Raw genomic sequence first — 20,198 nt, 5'->3', positions numbered from 1 at the left:
CTGAAGAGGATCTGGGTCAACTCTGGATACTTTACTCTGGTAGGTAGATATTTTCCATCCATCCATCCATTATTATTGTTTTTTATGAAGTTAAAGTAAGTAAATACACATAAATAGATACGATAAAGCAGCTCTTATTGGAGAAACAATTTTCAGAAAACTAAGTTCTATTTAATCGTTTAAGTCGAGCGTTATAGTAAATCCCATTTTAATCTCATAGTAATTGCCAAATGTTCTGACTCTGTAGGACTTTAAGCCCTTAACATGCACTTACAAGCATTTCTTTCTGATGGACTACTGTGAAAACAATAGCACTTAGCGATTTGACAAGTAGGGACTAAAGAAAGGTTTACGAAAGGTCCTAAGAAGGTGAACGGTTGTCTGCCCCTCTGTGTTAACCCTGAGATAGACTGGAGATTTGTCCAGAGTGGACTCTCTCCTAATAACAGCTGGGATAGACTCCAACAACCCCCCCGACCCTCCAGAGGACAAGTGGCTACACAAAATGAATGAATGAATAAATCTAAAACGGTGATCTATGAGAATCTGAAAATGAATCACTCATATTTGTCATAATCCAGCTAATTGGTCTCAGCTCCACCTGAAACTCAAATTCAGAAAAGTTCAAATTATCAGTTGTAATGTGTATAACTTTGTGAACATTACAGAGAAACAAGACCTGAGTTGCACATGTCTGGATTCATAATATATATATTCATATTACAACGATCACATTCAGATCTGAATGAGTGTGGAAGATTATTTCTTCTCAGTAGATGTTGAATGTAAGTATATAAAGGCATCTATCTACAAAGCATTACCAAACAGATGAGCTTTATTAACTTTATAATAATATTGTGATGAATGTTGGTGCAGGAAACTAACTAACTATACAAGGCTTAATGAGCGTTCTCAGGAAGATGCAAGTTGCGAAACACAACTTCTACTTAAGTTCATAATACAAAGGTTATCTGTAGACACTTTCACATCTGTGAAAGGATCCGAGGATCATCCTACAGATACTCAATCGGTTTGGGATCTAGTGAATTTGGGGGCCAGGTTCTTCATATTTTCCGAGTTGTTCCTATCTGTAGACACTTTCATATCCGTCTCGTTTCAAGTTCATTATTTCAAATTACATTCCTGATGTGGAACAAGAAGCCTTTTACTACATGGTGCTTGTTATCTCCCACTGCACCCCCCCGTTGGCCTTGTAGTGGCAGGGCAGGTGTCTTTGGGTGACTTTAGGGCTTAATTATCCTAAATTAATTAATTATCTAGAGAAGGTGTGGATGGAGGCTTAGATAAGAGGACTGAGAAGAGACAGATCAGAATAAATATTTTTGTATGTTCTTGTCTCCGCTTAATGTCGCCTTCTTTCGGGTCGTAACGACGCCCAGCGGAAAGAAGTGTGACGGTTTAAGTGATAAACTACAACTGGTTTGTTGTTTTACATAAAAGCTGCTCGGTGACGCGTCTCACTTCATCTGACTTGTGCCAAACAAGCTGCTTCATTAGACGTCAAATGGATTACTGTCGACACGAGAAAGGATTGCTTTTTTTTTGTAGGGACATTCAGTATCAACAAGGACAAAAAAAAAATAACGCACAGTACACCGATCAGGCATATCATTATGACCACCTTCCTTGTATTGTGCAGGTCTCCCTTCTGCCATCAAAACAGACATGACTCATGACTCATGACTCATGACCTCATGACTAATCGGTGCAGATTAAAATATTATATTAAAGAATATGACATGTATGTTATTGTTATTAGATACATATATCCTGTTTGGATACAGACTACACATGCAGTGTGTTTGTGTTATCAAGGATCCAACCCAAAACCAGGATCCTGTTTGCTGAGTCACCACCAGGTGTCTATGATTACAGGTGTGATCAGGTGATCACTTTACCGGATGAACACCTTAACTGGGTGTTACTAAAAACATTAGGATAAAACCAACAAGAATAAAAGGGGTAAAGATATATATATATGCAGAACAGCAAATGTGGAAGTAGTTTAACTTTTCACTTTTCTTTGTTGAGTAGTAGTAGTAGAAGAAGAAATTTTTGGAGTCATACTGTTCGACTACTCTAACACACCCCAGGCAAAAAAAAAAAAAAAAGCCAACTGTTAATTATGGCTGGCAACAGGGTGTAAATCCTGTGCAGGATCTTCTCAGCAGAAGTTGGGCTCCTTATTCAGCCAATCTAATAGAGAGTCAGACATGATGCAATAAAGGAAAAGAGACTCACTGAACTCCCAACAGACACAGATGGAGGAGAATAAACAGTGAGACAGCAACTATTTTCACTGTCACATCTAGATCAGTGAACTAAACTATGACCCCATAACTTTAGCTGGTGGGACAGAGGATATTCAGGTTTAAACACCCAACAGGTTCCTTTACTAAAAATACTACCCCTGACTATGTGTTGCCATCCTGGACAGACAGGTCAACACACACCAGACTAACAGACTGTAGCAAGCAGAGCTCCCCCTGGTGTCTGGTCGTAGTATAGGTCATAAATACGGATAGTTTCTGTAATTTTAGGTAATTTAAAATAAAGCACATTCAAGTGTCCATTTTTTGAAAAGTTTTGTGTTAGGTAGATATTTGATGCTACAGAAAGAGGATGTGACATCATAATCAGGACAAGGTGCCATGTCCAGCTCTCCATGAAGCGGTCCATGAGAGTTGGACAAAGTAAAAAAATAAAGTAGTTCAGTGTATAATCCAACGTTTCATTTTAACTGGTGGAGATAGAGCAGAGCGTAGTATTAATAAAAGGGTAGATTCTGGCTCCAAACTCGCAATATTGCGCCGCCCAGACTTCTGGGAACACAGTGTCAGTTCGGCCTGTGCAAGGAAGCTGGGATGCACTGTCCATATTTATATACAGTCTATGCCACAGACTAATAGGCAGCGCTCTTTCAAATCTAGTAGGATACAGTAACATATATAGAATAAATAAAAGTATAAACATGTACAACAACTGTTTTATCCTGAGTCATCAAATCAAATCATGACCATATTCCACTTGTAAAGAAAACCACAGCCATGTCTTGAGGCAGAGAAGTGCAAACTGTCCCTTTCTGCTTCCCTCCCGTTTTCTCCAACCTCCAAACACTGACTCACTTTACTGCTTCCTGCAGTGGCCACCTCGCAGCACCCTCCCAGTGAAAAGGTACACACTGTGCACCCATTTACATACATACAAAATCAACAATCACCCCCAATTCCATGTCCTCCTTGCCGGTGACAGCTGCACACACAGATGTGCAGATATGTTTTGGAGGTTATGAAAGCCTCTCTTCCCATTGCGGCAGAGTGATCCTCCCGTCTCGCTACGGTTTCTTTCACCTCAGCCTGCACCACATCTCTCTCTCTCTGCGTATATCTATTTACCACTACCAACCCTGCCTCTTTCTCTCATCCAAATCCTCCCTCTCAGCCCCCTCTGGGCAGAATCTATCAGTCCCTCCTTCTCTCCATGCCTTTTTTTTTTTTTTTTTTTGTAAATCTCTTTCTCCCTCTCAGCTCCCCTGGCTTCTCTCTCAGCCAGGCAGTTTCAAGAGGTATTTGTCATCACTGTGTACACAGAGCTACGATGGATGGTGTGCTCAGACTAGGCAGTGTGAAGAAAGAGAGGGATGCTTCATAGTGTTACAAATAAACTCCACTTCGCTGCTCCAAGTATTAACACAGTGTGTTTCCTGCAAAATGCTTTTTTTTTTTTCACCATGAGCAGAATCACAATTTTTCATCACTAAGGAGGAATAAAAAAAAAGATCAGGTTTTTATTTTTTGTTTGTTTTTTGTGACAGTCATCTATGTTGAATATCAGCTACGTTTCTGAAGCACAATGCAATCAAAACCACTTTCGTGCACTGCAATCAGTCTGCAATCAGGATGCTAATTAACCATCTCAGTTTTCTAGCCATCAATAAATCATGCTTTGATAATCGTTGCATGACATTTCTCGATAAGGCATAACATTATGACCACTTACCTCATATTTTCCCTCTAAATCAGTTGTGACTCATCAGAGAATGGACATGGGTCTTCTGAGGGTGGTGTCCTGTGGTGTCTGGCAACACAATGTTGTTAGTCGGGGGCCTTTGGGTCCTGTGGGTTGAGGGGAGGGGCCTCTGAAGATCATCCCACAGATACTTGTTTGGGATTTAGTGAATTTGGGAGCCAGGTTCTTCATATTTTCTGAGTTGCTCCTAAAGTGTTTTTGTGTGTGTGCCTGGCTGCTGCCATCCAGGAGAGTCATTGCTATGGGGTGGGGGCGTGGATGGTCTGGTCTAGGTGGGTGCTACTTGTCCAGGAAACATCCACATGAATGAATGCCAGGTGCAAGTTTCCCAGCAGAACACTGAATTGTCACAAGATGATCACTTTTCTTGTCAGTGGTCATAATGTTGTGGCTGATTTGTGTATTTAAATCCAAAGGTGGAGTGGCTGCTCTACCATTTCGATAAAAATGGAAATATCCCTGATGTGTTATGCATCATTTTTATACGGGGTTTCTATAATTAATGTATTTTATGCCTGATCAGTGTATTTAAATGTGGGAAATGGAGTTTCATGAGGCGCGGTTTTCATTAAGTCACATATTATCTCTTGAAGAGTGACAGGCTTCCCGTCATTATGCTAAGTTAAAATATAACTGGCTGCTGCTTCGTATTCAAATGCCTGACAAAAAAATAAAATAAAAAAAATCCTCATCAAACTTAAGGCAAGAACAAAAACAAAATGACCACAATTAACCACGAGCTTTCCAGCCAAAAAACGCCACGCTGCAGGGACCCTCAAGTGGCTCCATGCAACACAGAAACGACCTCTTTCGTGTGTCCGCATTGTTGCCTGGTATAATCCACGTCCCTCTGTTCTGTGTGTTCACCAGAAAGCCCTTCCTCCACACTGGCAGTCGCCCACCGCTCAACAAGGAGGTCTGTTTTCTGCACAAAGCCCGCTATTCACTCGACTATATTCATCATCGCCACTCGCTTATTCATAATTCGTAATCCCCCCTCTTGACAACGTTCACTTCGGCCAGTTAGATAACCGGTCTGTAGTCGTATGAGGGAGCACTCGACGTCGACCCGGACACGAGAGGGACTCAGCACTGTCTTCCGTTCATGTTTGTTACCTGACTGAGCGGCGCAGAACGTTGTTTTTTCCTCGTTTAACCTCAGATTTTTAACGAGTGCGGCGGCTCACCGAGAATAAACCAGCGATTAGCCTACTTGGCAGAAAGGGAGACGGAGCGGGCAAACGAGGGAGGCCAATTTAGGGAAAGCAGAGACACAAAGTGATGTAAAGGAAAGAAGATGGGACGGGGGGGAAAAGTGATACTTCAACTATTCTGCTGTGTGAGCACTGTGGCCCTTTTCTTCCGACATGCTCTTTCCTCGTCTTCCTCTTGGCTCTCGGCCACAGGCGGCTCCAGTGTCACATGCAATCATTGTTATTCCGAAGCCAAGGACGAGTCCCTATTATCCTCCCCGCGACTGTTAATGAGGAAACCAGAGTTGTGACATCCACGGGCATTGACATCTTCATCCCATTTGTCGCAAAGGTGGAACAGACACCTCCTGCCTCTCCGCCTGCTGAAAGGAAACCCTAATGTGAACTTGCGTCACCATACAGGTGCTTTTATCCTTGAGATCGGCCTGTTCTTCCGCCGCTTTGGCCTCGACTGAGATGTCTCCATAATTATTTAATGGCTGACCATAGGAGTTTGCAAAGACATTTATTAAAAAAGGATGAAGACCTTTAAGATCTCATGACTCTTCTCCAGCTCCTTATTTGTTGCATCCACATGCAACGCAATTGAACGGCTGTTTAAAATGAGCCACAACATTATGACCACTGACAGGAGAAGTAAATAACTTCGACCATCTTGTGACAATTCAACGTTCTGCCGGGAAACTGTTTGGACCTGACATTCACGTGGATGTTACTTAGACATGTGCCCACCATCTAGACCAGACCATGCACCCCCACCCCATGGAAACGCCCGACACAGGCACAAAAATGGTTTAGGAACAACTCAGAAAAAACAAAAAAGTGTTGACCTGGGCTCCAGATTCACTAACTCATTCACTAAACTGATCAAGTATTAGTGGGATGATCCACAGAGGCCCCTCCCCTCAACCCAGAGGACCCAAAGGACCCCCCCCCCCCCCCCCCAATAACAACATCCTGTAGCCAGACACCACATATTAGGTTCATTCTCTGATGAATCACAACTGTTTTGCAAAAAGGGGACTCACACAATATTAGGAAGGTGGTCATAATGTTATGCCTGATTGGTGCGTAACAGTGTATCTACCTTGTTCTCTAATTATCTGTTTCAGTTCTCCAGCCTCCCCACTGTCCCTCTCTTTTCTTTACTCCCTCTTTCACTGCAGGAACCAGGGGAACAAGGAGACGAATCTCGCTGACACACAACATCTGGTTCGGTCTGAATATCATCATCCGGCTCCGCACTCGACCTCACTCGTCCCCGGACTTCGACCCCTTCTCATCCCTGCACCCTGGGTCCTGTCAATTAATAAACTCCACTCCATCAATGATGCGGTCTTGTTAGTAATTTAGCTTTAGAGTCACGCGGGTAATTTCTCCCTGCAACCAGTTTACGCTTCGTGCTACCTCCAGACATGGGAGAGGCAACGAGGAGGCCCATCGGCAAAACAGCTAAAAAGACAAACACTTTTCCGTATTCAGAGCACACACAGGACCATATGGGGAACCTAACAACTCAGGCGTTGAGAGAAAACAGACTCATGCATTTTTAAAAAGCTTTAACAGCGTGCATTAGTGTCTAATGCAGGCCCGTTACTGTACCTCTGAATGACTGTACGATGCTCAAAATCATTTAATTGACTTACGTCCAGGAGAGTTGTGGTCACGACTATTTAGTGAACGTTGATTGAGTTACTGCAAATGGCCTGTGAATGAGAATGCTTTCACCAAAACTGAGAGGGTCTAGTTATGTGGCAGAGTCTCGGAATTACAATCATTATAATCAGTGGATAATCAGGCACTCCGGTGCAGTGAGACGTCCAGTAAACGCCGAGGCAAACTGGGTGTTTCTACGCACGCCTGATATTACGCTGAGCACTACAGCAACTGAGGAGGATAATGGAATGAATTTAGAGAAAAAGAAATACTGCAGCACTGAGTCAGTCAGTCCGACGTCTGACTAACTGATCCGTACGATGGTATGATATTCTATTCCTGGACAGGAAAGATGGGAAGGAGGCTTCAAGTCAGATCGATACCCCAGAGGAACCAGTGGTTATTGCACATTACTAAACCGCTCCTCCCATTTCCTTTTCTACTCAATGACAAGATAAAGAGGAACTCATTTAATGACTCAGCTTTGATTTTTTTCTTTTTTTTTGTGCCTTTCATAAAAGGAGAATGAGATATATGTTAATCCTGGTTCATTCAGTTTCTACAGAGGAGTGTGTGTTAGGATAGAGTCACTTTTAAATGTGTAACCAAACGGAAATGTGGTAAGAAATATATATATGTGTATATAAAGAGAGAGAGAGATTTTAAGAATTCTTTTAAATTGCAGATGCATCTTTGATTTGGTGAATCCTCATTTAGTTAAAACTCAAAGACTTCCACTCAAACACCAGGAGGTTAACTTCTTATGCTTCATGAACTCTGATCTGGAGAAAATATTAAAAAAAAAAAAAAACAGAAAAAACAGACAAGTTCCCTCTCAAATGCAAATATGGGTGTTGTAGCAGAGGCAATGCGGTTAATTTTCTTTGACAGGCGATGGTTTCCTCATAGAGCTTTGCCAAGTGGAAACGAGCCGGAGTAGAGTAAAAGCTGCAGTACTCCAATCATGATTTTATGACCGTGTGACAAAACAAAGTGCGGTAAACCTGCAGAGGACACGCGGAGATCACGTTCGGTTACATGTGATGTGGAAAAGAACTGGAAAACAACAAGGATGGAAGATTAGAAAGAAGTTAAATAAAAGCCTCTACTTTAACATTCATAAGCCAACGACGATTAAATACATGATCAGAATGTCCCCTTCAGCTGTTGACAGACTTTAACCACATTCAAATTCTTAGTAGAGACGTGGGCCACAGTCTGGCTGCGTCATCAGACAAAGAACTGAAGACTCGAGGAGAACTAGTTCAAACGAGTTCAAATGTTGTCTGGATTTGTTAAACTCTCAGTGGTTTATATTATAACGTCTAGAGGGAGCATGAAGTTTATTACGGAAACCTTGTATAAAATGGTGCGTGAGACATTTTAGATCAGGAATATTTACATTTTTATAGAGATGACACAGCAGCATCTTCACTCTCTCTCGGATTTGAATACGCCGATCGGCCACAATATTATGACCACCGATGGGAAAAGTGAATAACAGTGACCGTTGGTGTGGATGTTACTTAGACATGTAGCACCCGCCCAGGCCGGACCAGGCGCCCCCACCCCATTAACCCACCCGGGCAGGGTGCTGTCTGACACAGGGACACACACAAAAACAGGTTAACAACTCAAAAAAACATGAAGAACAGCACAAGGTGTTTACCTGGCCTCTAAATTCACAATATTCAAAACTGATCAAGTGTCTGTGGGATGATCCACTGAACCCACAGGACCCAAAAACCCCCAGTAACACCTATATGTAACTCAGTAACCACACTGAACTGTATGTGGACAAAAACGGGAGAACCAATAGAATTTTTAGAGTGGTTTTCCAGCTGTCATTGACTTGATTCCACCTACCAGTTGATTAAAAACTCAGTCAAAGATGTGAAACATCAGTGCACCAACCAGTTTCTCTAACTAAAATGAGTTGAGTTATATATATATATATATATATATGTATAAAAAAACATCACCTCCAGAACAGTATCTACAGAGACCAAAGCTAGCTTGGTACCAGGTGGTAAACATGTTTATTTTAGAATGGAGGGCTATTTTCCACGTTTAATTCACCTGTTTGGACACAGCCTCAATAAGCCGTTCAAGGAACTGCTGTTTTCAGCATTTAATTTTGAAAATGAGATGGATCAGAACCATGGACTGAGGGATTTATTTACCTGGAAAAAGAAGAACTGTATTTTTAAAGGACCACTCTAGAGTGTAACAGACTCATGACATGTTGACATGTATCACCTGTATGTAAATTAAGTATGAGCACATTGTTTTGCATTTGTTCTATGACTTTCCGGGATTTTTATTTTTTTTGTTTTTTACATTTTGTATATTGCTTAGGTTTTATTTGCCCCAAACTACATGATTTACAACTACGACTATGGCTCTTTGGCTCCATAGCAGATTCTGAAGGTTAATGGCACTTGCAATAAAGAAAGGTGAACAAGGACCTATAAAAATAACTCTGTGTGTTAGTGACAGACGCTGCTTGTGCCGAGGAAAAAGAATGAACAGTGTCTGAGAAGCCATTCTGCTAAATCGATTATGTAAACAAACAAAGAAAACTAATTTATATAAGAGGAGCCTGAAAAGGACACTTTAACAGAGGGAATCTCAGGGGGACCCATAGACAAACTCATATCTGTCATATGCAGCTGTGGGATTTATGCTAATATACAGGCACAAAGTGCTGTTTTCCTCATTACAGAGCTGAACATTTGTTACTCTCCCTCTCTCTCACTGGACGGTTCTGCTCCTCGAAGGATGTAGCACTAGCAAGATAAAAACTCTGACCCGCGCCGGACGATCAGGATGAGAATTAGCTAAAAGAGAAAAAGTGACAGAGGAATGACTCCTGAGATGATATCAGTGGAAGCCCGAACTACTTTCCGCTAACATTTAACTCCGGCTGCCCACACGGGGTAATGAGGAGAAGATGACGTTACACCTCCCTCCTCCCTCACTACCAAACAAAAGTGCAGTAGTTAAACACTCTCAGGAGAGTATTCGCAGAAAAACAGGGACCTACATTACGGACAGATTGTAACGTTCAAATTCCCATGCTTCTTGTGTCTTTGTCTCTGTTGACCCTGACATGGATAATATGTCCAGCACTGTTTCCCACAATATTTCATTAGACCCTGAGACCTCTTAACCCTTCAGAACTGAACGTACCGTCGGCAATCCATTACTGTAGCTCACAGTGGTTTTTGCGTCATTGACAGAATTCAATGTGTGACTGAACACTGGGTAGTTGTGCTTTTTTCTGGAAGACCTTCGTGACATCTCAAGTGTATAACAACTTAATTTTTTACCAACAAATCCCTCCAAACAACTCTCTCTTCCTGGGGCTCCCCCGGCCATCGCACCAACGTTCAGCCACACTTTGTGAATTTTGTCCATTGATGAGTTAAGAGACAGTAATTCAAATACCACAAGTTTCTTTATATCGACAGGCAGATGTTTAAGTCTTAAAGAGTTAATAAATGCCCCAAATTATGGTCCAATTACAACTAAAACTACTATACAGTAAATGACACATCACATAATAGCATTCGTTTTGTACCAGTTTGTCATTAAATTACCAGATATTTGATTTAGCCAAAACTGGCAGCAGCCTATGTAATCCATTTACATTAAGATGACTACAAATAAAGTATTGAAACATGGCATTCAATGGACAAATGTATGTAATATTAAATAAATTATAATAAAACTTATTTTAAGAAAACTGTTGACTTTCAGCCTGACTTTTCTAGCTAGCTCTTCTAAAATTAATCTAGTTCACGCTCTTTAAATACACAAACAGCTTCACATGCCACGAGAGTAACGTTTTCTCTGTCGGGTTAAATTTAGCGACGATGCTGATAGTGAAACACCGACACTTCAGTTCAGTTTTATTTATATAGCGCCAATAACAATACAAATTGTCTCAAGACGCTTTACAAAAAAAAACGGCCTTAAACCGCCAGAGCAAACCTGAGGGCGAAGGTGGCAAGAAAAAACTCCCTTTTAGGAAGAAACCTTGAAAAGAAGAGCAGGAGAAACAAGATAAACAAACTTCTGTCATAGATACATATATCAAGCGGAAGGAAACACGTAGAATCTAATAATGTAACACACGTAACACATAACACTTCCGACACCAGGTCTTCACGCTCTAAAATGGATTCTCAAATCAAAACATCGATACTTTCTATACTTCAGTCATTGAAGGTAATGTAGTAACACAGTGGAAAGTAATTAAACTATTGAGTTGTGGCAACACAACAAACCTTGTGAAACACCTCAGGTTAAACCTCAACACAGAATCCGAGGCAAAGACCATTTTCACATATTTCCACATATTTTGTGTGACTGTGTCTCTGTTTGGTTTTTCTGTTGTTGTATTAACTCGACTATATAGTAAATGAGGCCACTACCTCAACATACGTCTGAGTTTAAAATACATAAATTAGTCTGATCTTCTTATAAGTATAATTTCTGAAGCTATGATTTTTAGGTTCACCAGACACATTAGGGTCTGTTTACACAAAGTATCGCTATTATCGGGTCGGTATCGCCGATACCAGCCTGAATATCACTCAGTATCGGATCCAAAAAGGAAATTGGTGGTAATGAACATCACTGGTTAAATTACAGAGAAGGTAAGTGACTGATGTTTGTGGAGGGGAGGGAGGGAGAGATGCTTTCAGGAGAAACAGGAAAAACTACATGAGCACAACTGTTGAACTGTTTGACTGTTTGAAACATACAAAAATATTTTGTTATGGGAGCATGGCGGAGTAAATTAGACCCTGTTGGGTAGTATTAACATTGTGTGGGAAACACTGTGTCCAGTTATGAGCTGCAGGAGGAAGAGCATTCCTCCCTCATGTGTTGCTTGTTACTTTCGCAGCCCTTTACCCTTCTTTGAATACTGCAGGGCAACTAATGTGGAGCAATTCCCTAAGACCGAGGCTAAAAACAGCATTCCTCACCATGGTCATTGTATTTCTCCTGCCTTTGCTTAGCAACTAAAAAAAAAAATCCAGGTCTAGCCCGTGCAGCTCCAGAGGATAAAGGACTGAGTGACCGACTCCACATCAATCCTACTTTTTCCTTCTAGGAATGAATTATCAGTGCACACAGGAGGAGGCCGGTTGGTGCTTGATCACAGAGGATGGAGCCTAAGCTAAGATAAGGTCTCTGCAACATGTCACTGCTTCCACACAAGGCGACGCCAGCAGCGCTCCTCTCTGTGCTTCAAGTGCGTTCGGCGTTCGGAGCGTGCATTATCGTTCTCCGCGTACAGTTTGATAATCTTCACAGCTATAAATGGAAAGAGTGTAAACGTCCACGGGGCATGAACGGAGATTTGGAAGTCAGTTGCCTAGAAGCGAAGCGGCATTACGGGCGATATGATTAAGCCATTTAAAAAAAAAAAAAAAAAGTTGAGAATCTAGGGCGAGTGAATCACCACTGGCAAGACAGATGGTTAATCACAACTCAGGGAAGTTTTCTGGCAACTTCTTAAAACATATCCGCGTCTAATGGTTTTGGATATAGGTATGTACACAGCTGTGCGGTTGGAGAGGGATGTCGTTTCCTGAAGATTGGAAAAGCAAGGTTTATTAAAAAGAGCTAAGAGAGCTGTCAGTTAGATGGTTTGGTCTTTACTTCCTTGAGTTTACTGACTAAGCGCATGTGTCTTAAGTGTATCAACCAGGTTCAAACGTTTTCTGTGCCTTAAATAGGTGCTGCAGTGCTGATTGTCATCCAGCCTGTACAATGAAAAGTGACTATGAGGGCTGGGTAGTACATCGGTTCATACTGAATACCGGTATCTTTCTCGTTATGATATTAATTTTCAATATACACACATGCAGCTGTATTTAATTACACAGTGTTTGGAAAGTTGCGCCTCGGGACACAGTTTCAGACCGGAACATTTTCAATGTAGCGTTTCTAAACACTCACAGAGCGACTGTGTCACTGTGAGCCGTGGTGAAGGTGGAAAGGTCTGAAAAATGAAGCAGCAGAACGTGAGAGGACTTAAAAAAAAAAAAGGTGATGTCTCTTGTTTGGGTTTTTTAAGGGTGACTAGACGTTCCCGATTTCTGGGGACAGTCCCCATTTTGGATGACCTGTCCTCTGGCTAAAGCTGTCCCCGAAAATGTCCCCAATTAAAGCCTTTTATGAATGAGAGAAAAACAAAAAGGTTGCGTGCAGACTACAGTTTTTACAGCAGCCAGTAATTGTCCCCGTTTCTTCATTTCATCTTGATAACATTTAATTCTTTCTTTAATTTCGAGTTCCGAGCCGTAAACGTTCCTAGTTTTCTACATCAGCAGGCAGCGCTAACATGGGGCCATGCATGTTTTACTACTACTGTGGGATTATTCTGCAATATTTACTCATCATCACAGTAAAATAGTTCATCCTCAGTCAATCTACTGCATTAACTCCTCTCTCAACCAGTAGAAAATGCTGTGAACACGTGATTGTGCATGTGATATTGTCGGAATTTTGAAAAATACAGTGATATACATTATTGGTCACATCATCCAGCCCTAGTGACTATACATGAAAGTCCATGTGCTCAACCAAGGTCAGATAGAGTGAGGTTAATTCAGACAAGAGTTATTTAAGTTAATATAAAACCATGGATTAGTATATTCTTAGCGTCTCTATTGCTACCAAAAAAAAAAAGATTTAGTGAGCTACTGTGACTGGACAACAATAACTGTAATCGAGAAAATTCAAAATACTACAGCCGACACATGATACGCTTAATGAGATCAGATTGACGTTGGTACCGATCCGTCGTATTAAACCCTCGCGTCTCCATGGTTTTATTGTTTGCGGCAACGGAAAGATCAGTTTGGGCCGTAGCAACGTGAGCAGATGGAGCCCTGGTACCGACCACGCAAACGCCAACATCAGCTGTTTACCATCATCTGTCCGGCTTTAATGACGTCAGTTTCAAGGAGAGCTGCTCCTGATAAATATCATGTGTAAAGAGCGTAGAGAGCGGGGCCGTTTAATTTCATCCAGTAGTTAGCCTGACGTTCGGCTTAATTCTAGCATGAAATGTCCCCCATCAGAAGCTGGTTAACCAGAGTAATCCGTCAGCCGTGTGATTGAACCATCAGGTAGGGCTAATAAAGTCAACACAGCAGCAAGGTCACCCCACACACACACACACACACACATACAGAGGTGTTTTTTTTTTTCCTCCACTACTAATGCAGCTAATGTGTGGCTCAGCACTGGCACTAGAAGGAGGGAAGAAAGAGGGAACAGGAAATGCATCTCTGTGGAGAATGCGCTGAATAACAGTGAGATCAGCAGAGAGGCAGATGTAGAGAGCGGCATTAAGTTCAGAGTCATTAGCCACAACACAGAGCTGTCATTATATCAAACTGCATTACATTCATCAGCCCCTTCATTTATGAAGCCGTGGGAGGGCGCAGAAGAAGAAGAAGAAGAAGAAGTACAGAAGAAGCACAGTAGCTTGGTCTGTCTGTCAGTCTGTCCGTCTTTCTGCCTCCTTTTTGGAAGTTCAGTGTGATGCCTTTTGCTCCTAATGCTGCCCTGAAGTATTTAAAGCAACCTGTGTGACACTGAACCTGACTAAATCTGTCTGAAGCGAAGCTGAGGTATTCAACTCGGTTGGAGATGCAGGCGGAATGAACGGTGCCCTGGCCAAGGCTCCACGGACGAGTGCCGATGCCGGCCTAATACATTTTCCTCATGCATTTTGTAGACTATAAAGTGCATTTATTAATGCCGAGCATCAGGGATGAAGTTAAATAAGTTTGCGGGGATGAAAATGGACACTTCGCATATCAGTGGTGCCTCAGGAAAGAAGACCTGCGCTTTCAGATCAGAACAGGGGTGAAAAAAGGATTTAGTCCAACCTCTAAATGCAAAAGCTGCTCAACTCTTCTATATTTCAAGTATGATATATTTTCCATCACAGAACGCAGAGAGTAAAATACAGACTGGCATCACAGTTTGAAAGACGTCTAATGAATATTTTGCAACGGCCAAATATGGACTAATCTTAGAGCTGTTACCCAATATGCCCACATACTGTCCCATACATTATGTCCTGATGAGAGAAAAACTGCAAATTCCAAAGTGAAACAATGTGAATTTAAATCAGATCAAATTTACAAGAATCTATGCAGAGACACAACTTTTGCAATCTGTAACCAATTATCATTGCATCTTCTTCCAAAGTGAGAATGAATCCCAGCGTATGTCCTAAATCCTACAGCACCGTGCCGGCTGATTGGACAACCACAAATTACATGACCTGATTTCCCTAACACGGGCTCTTATCAACACCGGCCTCAGAGGGAACACAAACTAATTGGTGCGACTTTTTTACGTTGCTTTTTGTAACGACGGGCGCTTAATTAATCCTTGAAACGCCGGCTCGTGGGTGTTGGAGCTACAAAGGAAGATGGCTGAGAGGATCAAAGCCATTCCCCAGTCTACTGAGGAGGGATTAGGAAAAATGCATTTGAGGCGAGGAGACAATCGGGCATCCAGGCGCCTCCACCAGTGAGGAAAATCCTCCCGGACTGGAACCAAAATCTGAACTGCACGGAGAAGCCGCTCTGACCTGCCGCTGCGCTCGCTGACTGACACCAACACGTGTGAGGGCAGTTATCTGATATTATGCTAATCCCACTAATATTCCCAAAGCACTCGCTCATAACTCATGCAATGAAATATACAGACAAGCGGGAGTAGGAGAGAAACACTTTGATACACGTCCAGTGCATCTGATACCTTTCTGACGTGCAATGTTTTTTTTTAATCTCAGGGACATTATCTGTGACGTAGTTAATGAGTACAGGTGTATAAGCGCGAGAGTGTGTTTGTGAGTTGTTAGGAAAGACTAGGGTGCAGTAAAACATAACATTATGACCACCTTCCTAATATTGTGTAGGTCTTCCTTGTCCCTCCAAAACAGTTGTAACTTATCAGAGAATGGACATGGGCCTTCTTAGGGTGTCTGGCTACACACTGTTGTTAGTGGGGGCCTTTAGGTCCTATGGGTTGAGGGGATACAGTGTTTTTGTGTGTGTCTGTGTCAGGCTGCATCCCGCTGCCATCAGTGAGTGTCATTACTATGGGGTGGGGGGTGCCTGGTCTGGTCTAGGTGGGTGCTACATGTCTAAGTAACATCCACACAAATGCCAGGTCCAAAAGTTTCCCAGCAGAACACTGCATTGCCACAAGATGGTTTAAATGTTATTTAATGCTAATGTCAGCAGTCCTAATGTGTATTTTTGTACTTTGTGGAAGTAGTGTGACTTGTAGTAAGCAGCATTCTCCAAAACTGCAGGCTAATAAACACGGTCCCTCAAACTTAATGCCACGAAACTCGAGTAGGAACATGGGCATTATCTAAAATTGTCAGATCAGTACTTCCAGTGCCCTGCTTCCAGCTCTGCAAATGATTTTTTTTGTTTAGTAACAGAAGTTAATGGTGTGTTTGTGTCTAAAAACACTAACAAGAACGATGCTTAAACAAAACCAGCAAATGACAACAAATCAGGAAACAAACACTGCGGAAATATTAGGAATCTGACGACACATTCAGTGACAGCATTCAGAACCCGGCAGCTTTAGGTACATGGTGTTATATTTCTGTCAGCAACAGAATAAGTACTAAAGGTTTGCTATCTGAGCCACACTAATGAGGACTCCATACCAGTCAAGTCTTGTGTTCGCTGCCTCCATCCTCCCAGGTTTAGACATCCAGTCGGTGTATTTGCACCAGAGCCGCCTCTGGCAAGTTAACTCGCTATAAAAACCGAACCGCTCTTAACCGCGCCGACCTTCCAAAAACTCCTGTGACCCATTCGAGCGCCCAAGGTGGGCCCGACCGGGTGCCACCCTCTGAGCGGGATGACATCAGTCCACTCTTCCAGTCAGCAGCTGCCTACTCGGGTTACCTCCACCAAGTGTGGAAAGGAGCGCTCCTCTGCTGACAGCCCACTGCTCCACTGCATCACTCTGCAGCAGAACTCGTAAGGGAGCACAGAGGCCGTCTCTGCACCCCGCATGCAGACAAGGAAAACAATCCTGGCCGGGCAGGGCAGCTGAGGCTCCCTACCCCAGCTAATATTGTGGTCCGCTCCAAAAATAGCCTCACGCACAAATCCTTCCAAGAGACCACTATGACATGACCTATTCACATCCACTAGCGGTGCCATAGCTTGTAAACAGAAACAATGTTCAGCTTACCCTTTTACAAAAAAAAAAAAAAAAGTAGGAGCCGTATTTTTTGCAAACTGCAGTGGGATAGCAGAGCCACAGTTTATGCACATGCACGCACTGTGAGGAATTACAGACACCGAAAGCTTAACCCTCATTAAAATGACAAAACATGCACCTGCCTTAGAATGGAAACTAATACAGAGGGAATAACGTGGCAGACGTCAGACTAGGATCATTTAGAAATCCCTGGGTGATCTTGAAGTAAATAAATATTATGCAATGAGGGGGGATAACAAACGGCTCACAAAGAGATATATGGAAGGATGGTTCTATATATGAAAGTGTATGAAAATCCTTTAAATAAAAAGAAATATCAGCCTCTGAGTGGCGTGTAAGGAAGCTGTGGGGGAAAAACTACGGCAAGAACTGCTCATAAACACTGAAGCTGCTGTGAAAACAAGCCCAGACGATCAGGTAGGCTGCTCAATAACCGACGATAAGGTCAAACTACTACCATGTGCCAAACGCAGTCATATTCCCAAAGAGGTGATAAAATATCCATAAATCTGCCTATATGAATATGTAACACAAGTCAGAGCCATTATTTCCAGGCCTGAGCATTTGGTAACTCTGGGACGCCCTCGTGGAGACAAAAGAACGGTGTCGCGAGCTGTGTGATGGTGCGGTTCCCATCCTCACGTTCACCTGCCCTCTCCTCCGACACGAAGCCGCATCCTCCACGCAGAGACACACAGAGATACAGAAGACACTGGAGAGACGCTCCGCACTCACCCAGTACACCGGAGGAGGCTTGCGGCTGGGCAGCGCCCGGGTCCGGCCTCTCCGCGTCTCCCTGCTGCGCTCGGTGTCGGTGCCGAGAGCTCTCGGGGCCGTCGCCGGCGGAGGTCGCGCCGCTGGCGGCCGCCGCGGCTGCAGCGGCCGCCGATGCCGTCCCCGCGTCGGGCATGCTCTCTATCAGCGATGGACGGATAAAGGTATTCTCCGGGAAACTGTGCAGCGGTATCGCATCTCAGGAGGAGGGCAGAGCATGGGTGTAGCAGGGCGGCCGGCGGGGGTCCGAGTGAAGGGTTAAATGAAAGTGAAGTGAAGGTTGTCGGCGTCGGTGCAGCGGCGGATCATCCTGGTGGTACCTCTGGAGCAGGATGAGCGGCTACTAGACGGAGAGCAGCGGCTACAGAGGAGGGACAAAGAGAGGGAGGGCGGGGGAGGGGTGGGTGACACACACACACAAACACACACATGCACCTTGCTTTAATATTCCACAGTAGTAACCTAATAACTGAGTGGCCTCGCTTAGTTGAATTATTAATTATTATTATTGTCTGCAGCTAAATTAGGATCCCTCTCGTGTAAAGTCAGTTAAGGCTACTCTTATCACAAATCCACTCTCCAGGCACACAAAGACTACAACAACCTACATGAAACTTGAAAGATTATAAGAATGATTTTAAGCATGCATGACCATCCACCTTCTCCACAGTCAACAGAGTGTTTTTTTTTACCGCACCGCGGTGATCTCTGAGCAATACTGATTTAAAATCAGTAAGACTACATGAAGGTAAAATCAAACCTCAAATAAATAAAAAGCATGGCCTGCACACGGACAACACAGCCCCCCTGTGAGGAACAAACTGGACTGTGGTGGTAACTTAAATATCTTTGTCTTTATCTGATTATGCATGTTTTTTTTTGTTTTTGTTTTGTTTTTAATGTGCGCGCCTGTACTTCATATAATAATCCTTTAAGGCAGGTCACATCTGCAGTGGAGCAGGTGACTGTTGCTCTTCTGTGTGTGCCCTGTCCTGGAAGATAAAATAAGCAATGGTTTATTTATAAATGCAAAAAAAAAAAAGTCTTCATAGATTAAATTTTCAGTGTTGCACACGTCCAGGTGCTTCTCAGTTGGACAAACACTGTGAAGCACACAGTGCACGGCAGCTGTGCGATGTGGCTCTGTCCACTGTCACTTCATCACTATGCAAAACACTAATTATGTTGTCGTGCCGGCCGACTTTTATGTCTTAAAAGATGAGCAAACAATAGACTACGTCAGCACCAACCCACACCCTAGACAAACACACATTCTTCAGAACAAATATTTGTGGTGCAGTCTGAGTCAGATGATTCTCTACAGGTAAAATTTGTGTTTCAGTCATCAATTATAAATGAATATTTTGTGCAGTTGTACAAGCACCGGGGAGGTTGTTGAACTGTATGTGAGGTGAGTGAAGGAGAGTGGACGGGACGGTTCATTTCGTCATATTTAGTGTTTGTAATGTTTTGTGTATTGACGGGACTCAACAATTCAGAGATGCCAGCTGGTCGAGCTTTGCGCACTGAGCAGTCTATAAATTATTGAAATTCCAGGTTATAGATTGCTCCCAGACTTCAAGCCATGCCTTAGTTTGTACACAACTTCTTGGCCATCCTTCCTGGATGCCATGTTTCTCTGTGCAGCAACACAGGCTGCATGGCAGCCCTCCCCCCTCGTATGGCTCTCAGTTCAGGAGCACCTCGTATGTGGGGAGAAATATTCTGCCTACTCACCACCCTCTAGGATGACAGCTGCAAGGCGCTGCAGTGGAGCACACACACCCACACACGCACTAGTGTACATTAACTCTATGTTTACATTCTGTCATATTGTGTATGTAGGCCATTAAGAACTACAGGGCATTGTTACATTTAGTACATGACACAAAAGTGATTTTAACTTTGTGACACTGTAAAAAACTTAAAAATTAACAAAACAATTTAACATTTAACAAATTGTAGGTGCATCCTTCAGTTTTGACCTACTAGTGCAATAATTTTCTGTTTTTCTTGATGCATGCACTGTTTGTCGTGCACTTTGTTGCATAATTCGGCACTAAGCAAAAGTTTGTCAAAAACCTCCACTCTCTTTCCTCATACAATAAATGCAAACACTTCATGCTGTGCCAGAGGGTTTTCCCCGAATTTGTGTAATTTTATTTGGTAATAAAATTATCAGACAGGGCTCTGTCGCCACTATTCAAG

The 20,198-nt window shown here is 42.8% G+C and overlaps 1 protein-coding gene across 3 annotated transcripts in view; it reads right to left on the bottom strand.

Annotated features, from left to right (window-relative positions):
• ano8b (anoctamin 8b) overlaps positions 1-18,350 on the bottom strand; it is a 43,687-nt gene extending 25,337 nt beyond the window's left edge. For 2 of the 3 annotated variants that reach the window (XM_047587694.1, XM_047587696.1), the window contains exon 1: positions 17,952-18,350. In XM_047587694.1, the coding sequence (XP_047443650.1) occupies positions 17,952-18,126 (175 nt within the window). In that variant the 5' untranslated portion in view covers positions 18,127-18,350. Of the gene's footprint in view, positions 1-16,650; positions 16,914-17,951 lie in introns of those variants that run through there. The other variant, XM_047587697.1, reaches the window with a different exon arrangement.
• Between the last annotated feature and the right edge of the window lie 1,848 nt (positions 18,351-20,198).

Source organism: Mugil cephalus, chromosome 6 (assembly GCF_022458985.1).
Source record: "Mugil cephalus isolate CIBA_MC_2020 chromosome 6, CIBA_Mcephalus_1.1, whole genome shotgun sequence".
Lineage (NCBI taxonomy): Eukaryota > Metazoa > Chordata > Actinopteri > Mugiliformes > Mugilidae > Mugil > Mugil cephalus.
The sequence above is the reverse complement of the archived record's forward strand: the minus strand, read 5'-3'. Positions and strand labels throughout refer to the sequence as shown.